Consider the following 17,992-nt stretch of genomic DNA (forward strand, 5'->3'; position numbering starts at 1 on the left):
CTGCTACATCTGTTACAAAAACTAAACCAAGGAGTTTAAGTGCATTGTTTAGCGTTACTCTTACGCAATGTTTAGTTAATGCAACATTAATTTTCCAGTTACCTCTCTCTTCTTCAGTTTTGCACTCCAATTGCTTCTGCATGGCTGGTTAAGGATGGCAAAGTAGTTCCAATCAGTCTGTTTGATGACACAAGTTATACTGCGAACAATGAAGTATTGGAAGATGAAGAAGATCTTGTGGAAGCTGCCAGAGGGGCCACAGAATCCAGCGTCTATTTAGGTGAGACACTGATGGCAGCATTTTTTATAGTAAACATTGCTCTTTTCTCTGTTGAGGTTGTAATAAAGCAGAGCTTTCTGTACTGGTAGATTACAGTTAAGAGGAGCTGTAACATGTCCAATCTTGATATTCTGCATAATGAAGACTGTTAAATTTAGCCTACATTGCTTTATAAAGCCCCACAATTGAGGCTTCACTAACGTATATATCCCAGAAAAGCACCTTGACTTGATTTAAAAACTTTCAAAAGGTAGAGATTAGTTCTTACCTTGTCCTAACCTGCTCTGGTCATCTCTGCTGTTGTCATTCAAAGTCAGAGCTCTGTGTACCCATCTTAGAAATTCTGACAATTACAGAAGGTACAGTATACCTTTGGCTATGGCAGAATTAATATCTATGACTGTTTAGCTTAAACAGTGCTAGTTAGAAGCTTGACTTTATTTTTCTGTCCTTTTGCAAAACCAAAACATTTCAAAACCATAAATCTTTTCATCTTGATTCTGAAATGTTCACTGCTTTGTAGTTTCAGTACATTGGAGATAATTGAAAGTCTTGAAACCTTTAAAGATAGGTTTATAGTAAAAGGTAGTCTTATTGCTCAGTAAGCAATAAGCAGTGCCTCCCTCCAGCCTGCCAGTTTGTCACATTCATTTTTTCTTCTATACTGATTACACTAACTTACCATGAAGAAATTTCAGTTAAGATTTTATGTGACTAAGTTTTCATCCAGCTGTCGGAATTAATTTGATGTGGTTTGTGACAATTTGAAGTAGAGTGGCCCCAGGTCCTTCTTCCTGTCAGCTGTCTGTCTGTCTGTCTGTGGGAGGTAAACATGCTTTGGTTTTCAAAGAATTTGTTTGCTTTAGCCTTTTTCTGTAAGACTTTACACCTTGCAGCTTTCCTGTTAGTGGTTACACAGATAAAGAATAACACTAGGAAGAAGCCAGATTGTTCCAGCCATCCTTTTAATGGCTGTTGAGGAATAATCTGTACCAGTATTAACAATGGTACGAAGCTTGAAAGAAGTCTTACCTATGCAAAGCCCAAGTGGCTTTATAGCTCTTAAAAATTCCTGGCATTTTATTGTAGCACCAGCCCTCCAACAATGAAAATGGGATGTCCTGATCTCTTGCTTTTCTAGAACAGAGGAAACTTATTACTTGATTTCATCCAGCCTAGCAATCAGAGTCAGTATTTCAGATTCTCAGAATAGAAAGAAATATTTTCCAAAATGTTTTTAACTGGACAATTTTATACTTGGGGTGAAGAGAACTAAATCTTAAGACTAGTATGTTCTCTGGTTTATTACTTAGGTATGTACAGGGGCCAGTTGTATCTTCAGTCGTCAGTCAGAATTTCTGAGAAATTCCCAACCAACCCAAAGGCTCTGGAATCCAGGAATGATAATGCAATTATTCCTCTTCCCAAAATCAAATGGAAACCTTTAATCCGTAAGTAACAATTCAGTTTCATTTACCAGTCTTAGCTCTGAAAAGACAGGACATCTTTCTGATTTCCAGTACATTTCAAACTAGTCTAATGTTTCCAGCTGCAAACCACTTCAGGAACTGTCTCTGTGCTTTATTAATAATATATTTTTTTTCTAATTAAATGTTTAATGTCTGCTTGATTTTACTATGGATTTGTTAGGGTCTTTTTAATAATGAAATGTTGGGTCTTCCAAATCAAATTCTTCAACAAAAAGAGGAGAAAGGTTTTTGCAGTGATGTGAATATGAGTGAATTGACTCCTCCAACACTATTACTTTTGCAAGGGGGAGAGGTGTTAAGTAACTGTTACCTTAAAACACCCTTCTTAATGTTTCCTGTCATGAATTTTGGTTCTTGTGGTCTGGTCCAAGAGACATTTTCTAAGATTATGCAATTGGAGTTCTCATTAAATTAATACAAGAACAGAATTTTTACAATTCCTCTCATAAAATTATGTCCGTTCTATGCTTAGATTCTCCTTCCAGGACTCCAGTGTTGGTGGGGTCTGATGAATTTGATAAGTGTCTCAGCAATGACAAGTATTCTCATGAAGAGTACAGTAACGGAGCGCTTTCGGTTCTGCAGTACCCGTATGGTAGGTGGAGTTTCCAAATTTTGAGGTGTTCCAGATAGCCAGGTTTACCCATTCTGTTATCTGTGAAATTCAATAAGTGGCTATTTGTGTGATCTTAAATGTGTGTATTTTTTCTTTGTAACATTCAGTGAACTACCAAATTATTGCCCAAACTAGGATTTCCAAATTATGGTGTATGTACAATTAGTGCCACACAAAGCATTTCAGGGTGCCAGAATTGCTACTGCAGAAGTATTGAGTGTACTGTCATTGCCACTGGTAGTTGGTCTGAGTGGAAAAAGCTTGTGAATTATTTTTTTCAAAATTTGCTAACAGTGCTAGAGAGTCAGCAGGGTGGTATGAAGTTTTCCATAGGGAAGATATTCTGGTTTAAAGCTATCAGTGGTCAGGCCTTCTGAAGTGGGGAAACTGTGATGGGAGACACAGTCACTGTGGAGTCCACAACCTTGATTAACTGAATTTGCTTATGTGCCATTTAAAATCGTAGGGCATGCAGACAAAAATACCCTGTGTCTGTTGAGGAAGCCTGTTAATGAGAAGACAGAATTGTTTTGTTGTTACCTACAAGTAAATCTGTGCCCTCTTTGTGTCTTTTATACACAGATAATGGTTATTACTTACCCTACTACAAGAGAGAGAGAAATAAACGTAGCACCCAGATCACTGTTAGATTTTTTGATGATACAAATTACAAGAACATTCGCAAAAAAGATCCTGTGCTTCTGCTTCACTGGTGGAAAGAAATTGTTGGCACCATTATATTTTGCATTGTGGCCACAACTTTTATCGTACGCAAACTTTTCCATCCCCATCCTTACAGCAGAGTAAGTATTTTTTTCTGAATCCTAAATAGAGAAGATGTTATTCTAGCCTTTTCTTTTGGTTTTAAGTCTGCAATGAGTAGTATTAGTAAGTTACCAATGAGATAACAAAATCTAAAGCCTAAACTTATTGTTTAATCTATCTGTCAGCTGTCATGTGCAATTTGCTTAACTGCTTCAGCAAGCGGATTAGACTGCTTCAACAGTATCTGATGTCTTTGGAGATATTTACACTGAAATTATTTAATGCCACATCTAGGGGTACAAATTGGTCTCAAGTACTTAAGGAGTTGAATTTTTTTTGTTTGGTTGGTTTTTGTTCTTGTTTTGGCAATCCTTGTTAGCTGCGGAAGGAATCTGAAACACAGTGTCAGACTGATAGTAAATATGAGACAGCTTGTGGAGATGTTAAAGACAGCAGCTGGAGTGACGTCAAGAACTCTGGATACGTGTCAAGGTGAGCTCAGTTCAACACCACGTGTACAGGGTTTTTAGGTAGTGTGATAACTAGTACTATCTGGAAGAAAGAGCAGATGTTCAGTTGTTTTTAGCTACCCTAGTCCTCTGACTTTGCAGGATAATTGGCAGCTGGCACAAAGAACCCTGTCACCACATTACCAACAGGAGATTGCAGTTAGGATTAGTCTGAGCAATTCCGCAGAGTCTACAGGATACCTGTGATCAGGAATGTTGCTTTCACATTTCCTACTGACATGTAAAATGGAAGATTGATTCTTGAAGGTCTTAATCACTGTTTTTATTCCCTCTGTTCCTGTGTTTACGGATTAAAGCAGAGAAACGCACTTGCAGATGGAAACAGATGATGTTTTATATACACTGTAGAATAAGCAGACTATATTTGGAATTAAACTTTGTTGCTGTTACAAAGAAGTTGGTGAAGGCAGAAGGGTATATAGGGGCATGCCACAATACTCTGGAGAAAATGTGACCATTTCCTGTACATTTGCAACCCACTGAAAGTAAGAACCGTATGTAAAATGAGGAAGAATAAGAAAGGAAGTGAAGTTTTAAGAACAGTGATGTTTCAGAAGGGATACTTAGAAGGACTAGTTACAAAAATAGTTATTTGGGGTGGGGTTAAAGGCAAATCATGATTTAGAAAATACTCAGCGGTCACCACCCAGTTTGCGTGTAGAAATTCAGGCTACATATTCACAGTCCATGATCCAGTAGGCATGTAACCTGATATTCTGAAAAATTCAGTTTGTCATGTGCATCTTCCTGTGTTGTGATACACACTGAATAAATACATAATCAGCAACTGTCCATTGCATAAATAGGTAACCATCTGATTGCCTGAGTGGGGAAGCAGGGATAAAAGATAAGAGATGCTTCAAGTCTTTCAGCATGATTTGCTTGTGCAGAAATATTTCACTCTTAGTCATAGATGACTTTCTCTATCTATACTAACACATTTTTCTCCTCTGTCCTCCCTCCATTTTTCTGTCTTTTCCTCACATCCTTCTCCTCCCAGGTATCTGACAGATTTTGAACCAATTCAGTGCCTGGGTCGTGGAGGTTTTGGAGTAGTTTTTGAAGCCAGAAATAAAGTAGACGACTGCAACTATGCTATCAAAAGGATCCGCTTACCTAACAGGTAATGAATGAGTTTGTTGAGATACAGAAGTAGTAACGCATGAATGAATGAATGGTAGGAGCCCATCCTACACTGAACCATCTGTTCCTGAACTGATTTCCCAGATATTTCATTAGGATGAATGATACAGTTTTTAATGGGGGGCCTGTCTTAGTTTTGGCATCGAGAATTTGGCATATGTGATCACAGCGGAAGGGTGATCTGCTTGGCTAAAATACTTGCGTGGCAGGACCCTTGTGAGGATGCTGCGGCTACATGGGAACTCCTTTGATTTCCTTGATGAATAGAACCTTTGATAACAGGACCGGTTATTTGTAGCACTGTTAATTTGCTTCTCTCCTTCCTCTCCTTACCTTTCCTACTCCACCTTCTCTTTCTTTTCTCTCTCCCTCACCAGCTTTTCTGACTCCATTTGTCCGTTTGTTTCATTTTCTGGTCCCACAACCCCTACCTTTTCTTTCAGTCATAGGTGGTCAAGCCATGCTGCTGAATTACCCTACACAGAGCTTGCAGCAGTTCCTTTTAGTGGGAGATGGGAGACACTGCTTCTGGAAATCTCAAGTTAGAACAGCAAAAGGCAGGCCAGTAGAGGGAGGGGGTAAAGCTATGAAATCTAGAATTACTATTTTTTTTAATGTGTTAAATAAGTGTGACTATTTAAGATTAAAGGTTTTGTTCAGAAATTAAGGTAGCCTAAATTCTTCTTTTCCAAGCATATTCAAACCCATTAAATAAAACCATCTGACTTAATTTGATCCAATTACAGTCTTATGAAGAGAGATTATTTACTTCAATAAGATAAAAGATAGCAGGCTACCTGCTTTCCTGTCCAAGGAACGGAAATAGTCTTTATGCAGTCTCCTTATGTTATGCCAATTAAAAAAGAAATACTAAGCTATTACTGTCTGTCATCTTTTGTATCAGTGTCTTCTATATCCCTGTAGAATATTGCTGTTTAGTGGTCTTTTTTCTATCCTTCTGAACAGTTGAGAGCAAGATGAACCTTTTTTTTCTCAGTTTTGCTGCCTGTAATTATTGGAAAAGGGATGACTAAACATTTAGCTGTTATGAGCACATACTGCTCCTCTATACCTCTAACCTAAAGGAGTTACTCTGGGGACTTTTAAGACATAATCTGTCTTTTGGTGTGAAGAGCAATACTACTGGCCTGATTTATACTGGGCTAGCTTTGATTAAATTCCTTTGCAGAAATTTCTGTACTATGCTGTCGCTTTATGTGACCATGTCTCTGTTCTTCTCCTCATCCCAAATCATAGAGAACTGGCTCGTGAAAAGGTGATGCGGGAAGTCAAGGCATTAGCTAAACTTGAACATCCAGGTATTGTTCGGTATTTCAACGCGTGGCTGGAGGCTCCACCTGAGAGATGGCAGGAAAAGATGGATGAACAGTGGTTAAAAGATGAAAGGTAACTCATGGGGTTTTTAACAGTTGAATTTGAGATTGTACATCAACAGAACTGGAGAACTGGCAGATGATCTAGGAAGAAGGGAAGACTGTGTAGGAAAGAGGTGGTTATTAACTTAGCCTGTCAACTTTTCAATTGAACAAGGTACAAATTTTTCATGTTTGTGCATAGCATTTCTCAATTTTTGGGTCCTCTGTTGTGTTAAGGTCCTTCTTTCAGCTTAGGAAACATCTTGTAGTTCTTAATTAACTTCTGTAATTGAATCTTCGGGTGGCTGGAAGGTTGGAGCACTGCTACTTTGATTCAGTTTTAAACTTCGGCATCTCTGTCCTCTTTGTTTCTTTCCACCGCTTTCCTCCTCTTTGTTGTCTTGGTTTAGATTGATCTGGTTCAGTACTCCAGTGCTTCAATGAATTTATTTCAGTAATAAAAATATATGAGGAATAATCAGAGTGACGATTTATAAAGCTTGGTAGAAGTAGGTTAAAAATGGAAAATTAGATAAAGGAGTTAGAGGATGTTAGAGAAAGGAAAAAGTATGTATGTTAGCATTTAAAGAATGAGGCCTAATACAAGACTACTTAGTGGTCTTAATAGTAACATCGTAACATGCCTAACAATTTTTAGCGTATGGTGACCTTTATAATTCAGGCATCAAATTAACATTTCACAGCTGTAATTCTTCCAAGGTACTTTAAATAGTCATTGCAATGCATGTTCTAGAGGACTGAATTTTTCCAAGTAGAAGATGAGCCTCATTGCACATTGGGAATCCAGGCAGTAGAGCTTGCTAAATTTTCCTTTATTAACAGTCTTGTCTCAATAAGAAAACATTATCCGCGCTAAGAAAAATGGACACTAAATCCTGGTTATTTAGTGATTCCCACACTTGGGTGGTCATTTACTGTTACAGTATGACATGGTTCTCAGAGATAGCAGCTGTTAAAACCTGGCCTTCTGAAAATGCATTTCTAGTGGAATGATGTTCTGTAGTACTGATCTCTTGATTTTATTCTTCTAGCACTGATTGGCCACTCAGTTCTCCCAGTCCAATGGATGTCCCCTCATTCAAGATCAAAACAGAGCCATTTTCTACAAAGGAGCACATTGAAGTTATTGCCACTTCGTCAGAGAGGGTAAGGTCTGTGGGAATACCCTGTGGCCAGTCTGATTCATCTGGAAGCCAGTTTTCTCCTCTGGAATTTTCTAACACGGAAAACAGGGACCTACACCAGTCAGAAGATCTGCTGTTAAACCTTCAGGACAGTGTCCTTACAGGCTGTGATGTAGAAGACAGTACTATCAACAATAACGAGCTGAGTCATTCCTTGGAAATTTGTTCTTCAGCTGTTCCTGTTGTGCACCTACGGGAAGGGACCTCCTCTTCTATTGTGTTTGAGGATTCTGGTTGTGGAAATGCTTCTAGTAAGGAAGATAAAGTTGATGTTTCACATGATGAGAGTCTTTCTGAGGATAAGGCAAAAAGTACAAAGGAATCTGATAACAAGAAATCTGCTTCAGGAAGTCCCCTCTCCGTTTCTCCACCAAGGCCAACAAGCTTAAGCCTGGACCTTTCTAAAAATATTGCAGAAAAAGTCAAACCCACCTCTCCAAAGGTGTATCTTTACATCCAGATGCAGCTTTGCCGGAAAGAGAACCTTAAAGACTGGATGAGCAGAAGATGCATGATAGAGGAGAGGGAAAGGACAGAGTGTCTGCAGATATTTCTGCAGATAGCTGAAGCAGTTGACTTTCTGCACAGCAAAGGATTAATGCACAGGGATCTCAAGGTTTGTATTCCGAGGCTACTGTTGGAAATGTGTTGGGGTTTTTTCTTATTTATTTGTGGTCATGATCATCACTGAATGCCTGAACTTTGCAGATTCTGTTTGTAACTGGTTCTGTCACTGGCTGTGTCCTACAGGCAAATGTTTTCTGGTTTAATGCTGTGAGGTTATCTTTGGGGCTATCACAACTTGAATTATCTGTGCCTAAAGTATCATACAAAAGTCTCTGGTGCTGTAAAATTCCTGAAAAACACGGACTGACTCAAACAGCATCACAGGGCAGCTATCCCTCCACTGCATTACAAACTTGAACATCAGCAGTTCCAAATTTGACTGCTCCTAATACAGAGTGCCAGGCTGTTTAGCTTAGCATCAGGTTCTGCTTTAAACTGGCAGATGCTGTGTGTGTGGATACAGGTAAAATTTTTTTGTATGTGGGAGTAATATGGCACTGGAGACAAGTCCTGCTAAAATAGTTGACTCTTATCAGTGACCTCAGCATGTGTGTTACAAAAGCTGGGTTAGTGTCTTTACAATAATCTGGAGGTGCAGTGCTCCTGGAAATAAACAGTAATCATTCGTTATTGCAATTAAAAATTTTCTTACAGCAAGACTTCTTGTACCTGGCACAGATCATTTGCGTTTGTTTTATGGCATTTTTAGTTCAGGTTCTTTATACAGGGTTGTTCATTGCTGAGCTGTGTGGCATGAGCTGTGTAGCAAAGCAAGTTAATTTGGTGGTTCTTCTACAGTTTCAAGTGAAGCAGATAATGTGGCAGTGTTAAGCTTACTGTTGGTTTTCCAACCTAAATGATTCTATGATTCTAATTCTGGTATTTTCCTTCTTCTTTCTATAGCAATACTGCCTAAGAGCAGCAGTGTTACTGTTACTCCTGGTTAGAGAAAGTAAAAATTAAGTATTAACTGCTCTAGGACTGAAATGTGAACTGACCTGGAGTTGAATTCTGAGTCAATGCCGGTTATCACAATGCAACTTTCTGAAGGATTCATAATCTTTTTAACATCTGGTAACATACAGGTGGTTAAGAGTGGGAAAGGTGTTTTTTACCTCTGGTGTTTAATGTAACAGAAGTCAGGAGTAACTTTTTGTACCTATTCTTTCATTTCGCTTCTGATCCTATGGTGGTGCCTAATTTTGCTGGAAATTTTAGCACTGGAAGAGTCAGTATGTGTTACCAAATACCAGAATGTAATTGAAGACCCCAGCTGAAGTTAGTCTTATTATTATTATAAGCTCTGAGAAATCGATTGATATTGCCATATGGTGGAGAGGTAGTTCCTGTTTCTCTTTGCTTATTTGAGGAGGCATTCGTAGCTACCTCAGTGGGGTAAGTACTGTAATGATTATGACTGTTGTTGTAGCTTCTCAAATGGAAATAATTTGATATCAGTAGAAACAAAAGATAAAAATACCATCTTGGATGTTGCAGTAAAAGGGCATTCAAATTCAGTAACTGAAAGGGTATGTCAAAGTTAGAAAAACTCACACACCCATCCAAATATTTTCTTTCTCCATCAGCATTGAGCAATTACCTTGAACCACCTATCTGAAAAATCTTTAGTGCTTGAGAAACTGACCAGAAAAGTAATTAAATCCCTATGCTAGTATGTTGCTGGACATGTTAATTAATAACCTTTCTTAATAATACTGTCAGTTGTAACACTGCAGGCTTCACTGAGATTGCTGTTCAGTAAAGCTTATGTACAGCTTCACTTAAAACTCTGTTAGTCTTAATCAGCAGGTGTGTAGCATTTTGCTGGAACATAGTAAAAGTTCAATGCTGGCAGCAGTTTGAACAAGAGATTTTATTTTGCTTACTTGGTATAAACAACTTGGAAACACTCTCCCTGAACAATTGCCTCCTTCAGAAAAGTTCCCATGCACGTATAGATGTTATTTTTGGATCCTGGAAGTTTATTCCTCTGTCATGTTAATTTGGTCAAAACAACAGCCAGTATATTTAATTTTTTGGTATAATTTTCAGAAGCTCCTTGGAACAGATCTCACCTAATTTTATGATTCGTCCCAAGAGATTGGTCATGTGGCCCTAGGTTTGTGCCAGTGCTATTAAGCGAATAACCTGCAAAGCTGTTTCGTCTTTGCTAGGGGCAGAGCTAGCTGGTAGCAGGGGCCAGTTCTTGCACCTATTGGCACCATTAAAAAACTCAAGAATATCTTTTAAATTAACAGTGCACACTGAGTTGCACTAATTAGGCTGCTGCTAATCAGAGATACCATAATGACAAGATGGCAGGAATTTAGGTATGCAAGTGAATAGGTTACAGTTCAAATTGTTTTGAAGAAAATGAAGTACAGAAACAGAAGTGTGTCTGTCAAGTGAATTTACTGTTATTCCCAGGATAAGCTGTGGTCATGCTTGACAGTTCAAAAGAAATTACGAGTTTCATAGAACTGCAAGAACAGTCTTAGATACATTTTGCAGCATTAATTGAATTAAACAGTAGCCTTCCAGATGTATGAGTAGCTTATTTGTAGCTATGAAAAAAATGGGAATCTTTGTTCTGATTGAAGAATCTGGAGGGAAATTTCTTTGTGCAGGTGGCAAGATAACTAAACTAGAGGGTGTTTATATTCTTCTAATTTAAATCAAAATTGTGTGCATCTGCCTTAGACTTCCTCTTTCCGAATGCAGTCTTGATGGCTTATTTTTTGCTGGTACTTTACAACAGCAGAGAGCCTGTTCTTAATTTTTAGAAACTATATGCCAGCCTATTCAGAGACCGTCTGTTTTCAGCCAGAGAAGTATGAGAAATAAAACTTTCTGTTAAGAAGAGATTTGCTGCATGAAGCAAGACAGATCTTGTTGACTTCTTGTGTGTGTGTTGGTGTAGGAGGGGAATGGAGAACAAGGCAATGGGATACAAACCCTAATGGAGATGTCTGTGCCTTGAGCATCAAAATTCTGTTAAAAAAGATTTTTGACAAGGTGGTTGTCAGTCAGAGGGTGGGTGCCATGTAAATGCTTGAGAGAGAGCCTGGAGACACTGGGTTTACAGGGTAGTAGCTTTTGTGCACTAAATGAGCTGTGACTCTGAAGAGCATGACATTCATTACAGGAAAATATAGTGGGAGATAAGAACTGGCTCAGAAGGCAGTTTGAGAGGCAGGATGTGGGCATTGTGGAACTAACAAGTTATATGTAACTATTTCTGTAGTGCTTTTTTTCTGTCCTGTTTCTCTCTTCCACAGAGTGGGTTTGCTTTTAACTGAGGAAGTCAGATGGACTTTGAAATAGGTCAGCTTTGTAGTCCTTTAATCTTGTGGAAAAATATTGCCCTTCTATCTGTCTGCCTCCTGTTCCAGGGCTTATATCAACAAAGCATGGCCCATGGTCTCCCAGCCTTGGAAGGTCCAGGAGCCATGAGAGGAGCTTGCCCAGCACCACCTGCCTGTTTACCATGCCTTGGCCCTTTCCCTGTACATAATCCTGCTGCTTCTTCCCCCTTGCAGGATCACTTTGTTCATCCCCCAAAACTGCGTGTCTGTCCGTATTTAACTGAGGTAGAGCAGTCATGTTTTAAAGAAATGATCATTCGTTTGGTGTGTGCTATTCTATCAGCCAGAATGCAAATCTCTGGAAAAACCATGTGCAATAGGTAACATTAGCGAGGGGGCATCTCAGTTCCAGTCCCTTTTATCAGTAGGTTAAGCCAAGGATGGTGGTACGTGGCAAACAAGCTGAAGGAGAGTTAAGCCAGATCATCACTGTTGCTGCTCTTGTGAATTGCAAAGTTCTTAAGCTTCTCTCAAAAATCAATTCTGTTATGCAAACAACCGTTCCTGCAGTTAAACTGCACGATACCAACTGAAAAGCAGACCTTGTTCCCAGACGTCCAATGTATCTGTAATTTACCATTAAGATGACACACTACATGCCGGTTAATATGGCAAATGAGTTTAGCGCTCAGCGAACAGAATAAAAAAACCTAGGAGTTCAGAACTCCAGCATCTGGTGTGAATTTGCCATGTGACAGAGAGTTGGATAATTTACTGTGCTATTCCCAACAGCTGCTGACTTTTGTGTGGGTTACTCAGCGGACCTGTGTAGTGCTAGTAAACCTCTATTGGATGACAAGAAATGAGTAGTCTTGAGTTTCTGGAAGGGAGACTGTTTAATGCAGGAGTAATTCCTTTTTCCTGAATAGCAAAGGTTCTTAACTGGTTCTGCTAACCTGATGTTTAATGAGTGTTTTTTAGCCTTGACAGCATGGCTTAACTGAATTACAAGAAAGTGTTATATCTACTGAACACATACTTGTTTATTACTTAAATATTTTTTTTCTTTTTACCTGTTTGATTTCTTAGCCTTCCAATATATTTTTCACAATGGATGACATAGTAAAGGTTGGGGATTTTGGACTGGTAACTGCTATGGACCAAGATGAGGAAGAGGAATCGGTACTTACCCCAATGCCAGCTTATGCCAGGCACACAGGACAAGTAGGGACCAAACTCTACATGAGCCCAGAACAGGTTTGTGCTCTCTGCTCTAAAGCTGTATCTGGCAGTGCTGGGAAGACACCTGAATTCCTGGGAGTTCAAAGATCAGGCACTTTTTCTAGTAAATTGTTGCAATCAAGTTACTTAAATGTTTTCTCATCAAAGTAGGGTTTTGAGCTAAACTGAATTCCAAAATTAGCATTTTAATATTTATTATAGCAAAAAAAGTGTCTAATTATTCATACTTGGATGCATTCATTTATCTTGCTTTTAATATAGTAGAAGGATAACTGTGTTAAAGTTAATTGAGCAAGGACACACTGTTGTGCATGAGGTTTAAGTGAATTGAAACATTTTGCTTTGCAGTTGGGTCTGCAGAGAGGAGCTGATGATCAGGGCATTGCTCGTGCATGCTTATTTGGTGAAGTTTGCCAGTGTGCCTGTCCTGTAGTTTTCAGCTCTGCACAGGGCTAATCACTTCCATATGTTGACTTGAAAGGGTGTTGTTTACGTTGCACATAATTATATAGAGTGAGTAGCTTCACTGATCTAACCCTAATTTTGAATTTTCAGATCTGTGGGAACACCTATTCGCACAAAGTGGATATCTTTTCTTTGGGGCTGATTCTCTTTGAGCTGCTTTACCCTTTCAGCACACAGATGGAGAGGGTCAGGGTATGTATGGTACTGAATTATCCTCGGTTTGATCATTTGTTTAAAATAGCTGTTTGCTTGGTGAAACACTTGCAAGAGGTTCTTTTCAGTTTTGAAAAATCCTTGCAATTAGGAGCACAAGTTCTTTATCAGCCTTCTACAGACCCCCTGAATCACTGGAAATAAATTGCAGTCTTCCTAATGTGTGCAGTTGAATTAAGGCCTTAATTTCTTTACAAAGCTCCTCTGTTGTCAAGCCAAGTAAGAGAAACTATTGAACTAGGATATCCAAGAACTCAAGCAACAAATATAGCTTGTGACTTTAAGCCTACCAGCTTGTTTTTCATTCAAGAATTGGAACCATGCTGTGCATTTTTATCATTTCTTCTTTTGTTTGCATCTGCAGTGCTTTTTAACCCAAAGCACTTAGGAAAAGGAACAGCAATTTTCACTGTAGTAAGTCTTAGCTGTAAGTCTCACTCAGCTTCAAGCACAATCCTCCCAGTAACTGATGGCCTTCATTGCATCTAATGTGCATTTGGGAGGTTTGATGTATGTTACAACTCTTGCTGCTGTTGAAATGCACGCGAGATCCATCTTGCTCAAGAACAAATTCATAGAGAACAAGGGTTACAGCCAGAAAGGTTTTTCCTCTTGTATATGGTGACCAGTGACCTATGTAGGAAAGAAAGAGTCATTATAACTTGTATTTATCATTTATATGTGCTTGGTGGGGTTAAATTCTCATTTGAAGATGGTGTATTTTTAGCAGAGATGTAAGAAGCGACTTGAATCACACCATGAATGCAGCCTGACCGAATGCTTCACCTGTGCTGGTGTTGCATTCTCTTGCTTAAAACACTCTGTCTTTTTATGGTACAAAAGAGCATAGTCTAGAGGAGGAATGACAGTGCATAATTTGAACCCCTTGCACTGAAAGTAATTTCAGTTTCCCTAAATGAAATCAGTTTTACTGAGACAAATACCCAAAAAAGAGCTATCCTGGATTCTCAAGATACCCTGCATGGTGACTATAAACTTTGCCCTTCCAGTTTCTGTCCCGAGTATAGAAGCAAAGCAAGTAATCAGAGTGAATCCTCCATTGTGTCTGAGACTGATGTTTTACTTCATACGGGTAAAAAAGGTGCCCTAGCTTCCCATGATTTTCACTGTCATTCCACTCTTTTTGATAAAATACAAAAGAAACACCAGCCCTTTATTGTCAAGTTCTGGAGTTCAGCTACTTTTTAGTAGCTGTTTCCAAGTTGTCACGCTGAAGTTTTTGTTGGCATCAGCCAAGCATTAGCACTGCTTCATGAAGCAAAACATACTGTGCTTGACCAGGTAGCCCAGAAAATTCTAGGAATCTGTGGCAAAGGGCTGGAAAAATCCCCAGAGGTGGAGCATTAGACCTGCCTCTGTTTCAGGCTGTTACAAGTTAGCCTGTGGCAGCGCGATTTATTTTCAGATCAGATGTTTGAAGACAGATCACTAAATGCAGACTGAATTGGCAGAGGAGGAGAACAATTTTCTGAAACACTTTTATTGTTATAAACTCAGTTCTCTCGAACAGGAGTTTGACTATTGCCCATCACTCTTAACTGGTCAGTTTAGACTTTTAGTGGAGTAATAGCGAATTGAATTTTGTTTTAACTTGGAGCACAAAATGTTAGAATTCTAAACTTTTGTAAAAGAAATTCCTTCCTAAAAGAAATGAAGTGCTAAATCTTACCCTTCTGTGCTAAAAACATGCTAAGATGGGTCATGGATTGCTGGCAGTTACAGAAATTGACTGTGTAAGGTAGTCTGCTTGCCAATGTTGGACTAAATGATCTTAACGGTCTTTTCCAACCTGAACGGTTGATTCCATGATTCCAAGTGTGCGGCTGAACGTGGGGAAAACACTGTCACTAGATGGAGCCAGCATGCTTGTCAGGGAAGAAACACTGAGTGAGACCAGCTGCCTTGTAAGGATACAGAAATACTCAACATGAACTGCTTTCAAAACTGCCGATAAATCTGCTTGTTAGTCCAATACGATTAAATAAAAACTAGTGCTTACGTTAAGACAGAGCCAGTCATTTAATTTGTCTTAATACTGGTGTAGACGATCTTGGGAATTATGAGTGGTGCACAGATTTGTTGACTTTGTTGAGCCCAAGTGAGAAGGTACAAGTTTGTGTATGTGATTGATTTAAAACTGCAGAGATCAGAATTCTGGTAATATGATTCCTAGTGCAGGCTGTGTACCCAGGGAAGCAGCAGTTTACCTATTTAGGTATTTTGTGATTTTTTTAACCACTAAAGCAAGACAAGGTTTTTTTTCCATCAAGCTGATCTGTTTGCATAGCTTGCATATTTTTTTTGAAGAATAATAGAGTAATACTACTGAAAAATGGTATTTTGGAAAAGTTACATGTTTTTCTTAATATTTTTGCAGACCTTAAGTGATGTTAGAAATTTGAATTTTCCACCATTGTTCACTCAGAAATATGCACAAGAGGTAAGTCTATCTGAAGTTATTAAGTACCAATTTTTCTTTAATAATTGTAGCTTTTTTCTTTGGTTTCCAATTGCTTTTTCAAGTAAAAATGGAGGAAAAAAAACCCTTCAGTGTTATTAAGATGCATTTATCTATCCCTGTACCTTCCTACATTTCAAAGCTATAACATTACAATAATGTGAATCATGATAGCTTTGTCACACATTTTACCGCCAATAAGTATACGTTATTACCTGGCTTCTCTTTGTCACTTGGAGTCATCCATTTTACATACATCCTGACATGATTTCTTGCAACAAATCCATATTCACAGGGAGAAAGTGCAGAGTTCTAGACAGGTAAAGGGGAGACTGTAGGTAGTACCCTAGCTGTGTAGGATCTTATGCCAGGAACTGGATCTCTCAAGTGAGAAACCAGTATCAGATAGTCCTGTGTTCTTATTAGTCAGGGATACAGTTGCAGATTAAGAGGAGGTGATGCACAAAACCTCTCCGATAAGAACCTGAGATGCTGTCAGATGTTCATGGTAGCTTCAGACCAGCAGCTAAATGAGAACGGCCTTTCCTGCTTTACAACTGTAGTCTGGGGGAAGATGTGGTGTGCTGTGCTCAGCTGGAGCAGGACACTAACTGATTAAATCTGAGACAAATATTCAACCTACCTGTATATTTAAAGGAAATCCTCTGATTCAATGTGAAAAATTGCTGCGTGGCATAAACATGAAGCTAAAAATTAATCATAAATTATTTTCCTTATGTTTTAAATTTTTTTTTGGTTGCAAACAATGTAAAGATTTTGTAACTATTGAATCCTGGGTCAGATTTGATTTGACAAATTGACTGTAGTCCTTGACAGTAAAGACAGTCTAACAGATGCACAGTGATAGTTTTTCAAATATTTAATGCACTTCTAGCTGCTGTGCCAAAGCACTAATACCCAAATTACTCAGAAAGCAACTGGGGACACTTTCGACTTGTTCATAGAGCCACAATTGAAGTCAGAACATTAAATAAGAAAGAATTTATGAATTGGTTCATGTAACACGTCATGTTTTCTTTTAGTACACCATGGTGAAGGACATGCTTTCTCCAAGTCCCACTGAAAGACCAGAGGCTGCAGCAATCATAGAAAATCCTGTATTTGAAGACTTGGAACTCCCACCAAAACCAGTGCTTAGGCAGAGGTCACGGACAATGAGTTTATCAGGAAACAAGCATTCCAGACAACCAAGCAAATAACTATCCTCAGGATCACTTCTTCCACTCGGCAGGTTTTACAGGGATTGTTCAGCAGAAGGATCCTATGATGCAGAATGTTTATCTTGGAAATAGTTTACTTAGACTTTTTTTGCCACGTTTAATGTATAAGATGTGTTGGATGGATTTTCGTTTACTGTTACAGCCAACGAAAACCAGTAACCACACTTTTCACATTCCACTTTTCTTACCTTAACTCTCCTAGGCGGATGGGTCCAGCTACTGTGCTTACCAATGTTGTGCTCCATTATCGTTTTTTTGGGTTTGTTGGGTTTTGTTGAAGCTTGTAAATGTCAGCTTGCTGGGTAAGTGAGAGATCTGTAACATGTAAATAGAATTAAAATACTGTATTTTTATAGAGCAAATTACAGTCTCTAAGCCAAGCCTGGCGAGTGTCTATCTGGATCACTTGCTCTTTGGTGAAATGGAGATGATTTTGAAATGAACTCTGAGTCCATTTTTGACCCTAGTGGGTAAACTGGGAATCTGCACTATTTTTAAAGCAAAAAAGTACCACAGTTGTACATACTGTCACTCTCCATAGCCAGTCATTAGATGAAACCGTTTCATATTTCTGCACTATCGTAGATCTTAGGGAATGCATTTTATACAGGTAAACTGTAGAGAAGGAAAAGGAGCTTTTTGCCATTAAAAAGGGGTTTTTTATAGGCAGTGGTTGGAAGAGCCATAGTTAAAATTATGTACGAAAATGTCGTGATTCTGAAAATTTAAACCTAATGAAGTCATACTTGTCATATGTAATCTTGTAGATTTGTACTTTTTAAAAAAAATCAACTGGTAGGCATTTGTGTAATCTGCTAATTTAACTGCCTAATGCCATGCTTTTATTTCTTATTGTAAATATGTTAATTTTTATTTATAAAATACAGAATCAATCCATTTGGGTTGGTGGTGTACAGAATGCACTTGCTATAATTGTGGAGTGCATTAATTATTGTGACTTCTTTCAAGTCTAAATGATTTAATAAACTTTTTTATTTATAAAAAAAAATTAGTAGTTGCTTGTGTTCAAAGCCTGCATCCATGCATGCTGCAGGTGACAGCCTTGTGCAGCTGG

The 17,992-nt window shown here is 38.6% G+C and overlaps 1 protein-coding gene across 1 annotated transcript in view; it reads left to right on the forward strand.

Annotated features, from left to right (window-relative positions):
• EIF2AK3 (eukaryotic translation initiation factor 2 alpha kinase 3) overlaps nucleotides 1-17,836 on the forward strand; it is a 45,350-nt gene extending 27,514 nt beyond the window's left edge. Inside the window, exons 6-17 of the mRNA XM_040591317.1 lie at nucleotides 118-280; nucleotides 1,594-1,731; nucleotides 2,243-2,365; nucleotides 2,969-3,189; nucleotides 3,531-3,643; nucleotides 4,682-4,804; nucleotides 6,082-6,231; nucleotides 7,253-8,021; nucleotides 12,367-12,534; nucleotides 13,075-13,176; nucleotides 15,596-15,658; nucleotides 16,720-17,836. Of these exons, the coding sequence (XP_040447251.1) occupies nucleotides 118-280; nucleotides 1,594-1,731; nucleotides 2,243-2,365; nucleotides 2,969-3,189; nucleotides 3,531-3,643; nucleotides 4,682-4,804; nucleotides 6,082-6,231; nucleotides 7,253-8,021; nucleotides 12,367-12,534; nucleotides 13,075-13,176; nucleotides 15,596-15,658; nucleotides 16,720-16,896 (2,310 nt within the window). The 3' untranslated portion in view covers nucleotides 16,897-17,836. The remainder of the gene's footprint in view (nucleotides 1-117; nucleotides 281-1,593; nucleotides 1,732-2,242; nucleotides 2,366-2,968; nucleotides 3,190-3,530; nucleotides 3,644-4,681; nucleotides 4,805-6,081; nucleotides 6,232-7,252; nucleotides 8,022-12,366; nucleotides 12,535-13,074; nucleotides 13,177-15,595; nucleotides 15,659-16,719) is intronic.
• The last annotated feature ends 156 nt before the right edge of the window (nucleotides 17,837-17,992 follow it).

The sequence above is a fragment of the Falco naumanni genome, chromosome 1 (genome assembly GCF_017639655.2).
Source record: "Falco naumanni isolate bFalNau1 chromosome 1, bFalNau1.pat, whole genome shotgun sequence".
In the NCBI taxonomy this organism is placed as follows: Eukaryota; Metazoa; Chordata; class Aves; order Falconiformes; family Falconidae; genus Falco; species Falco naumanni.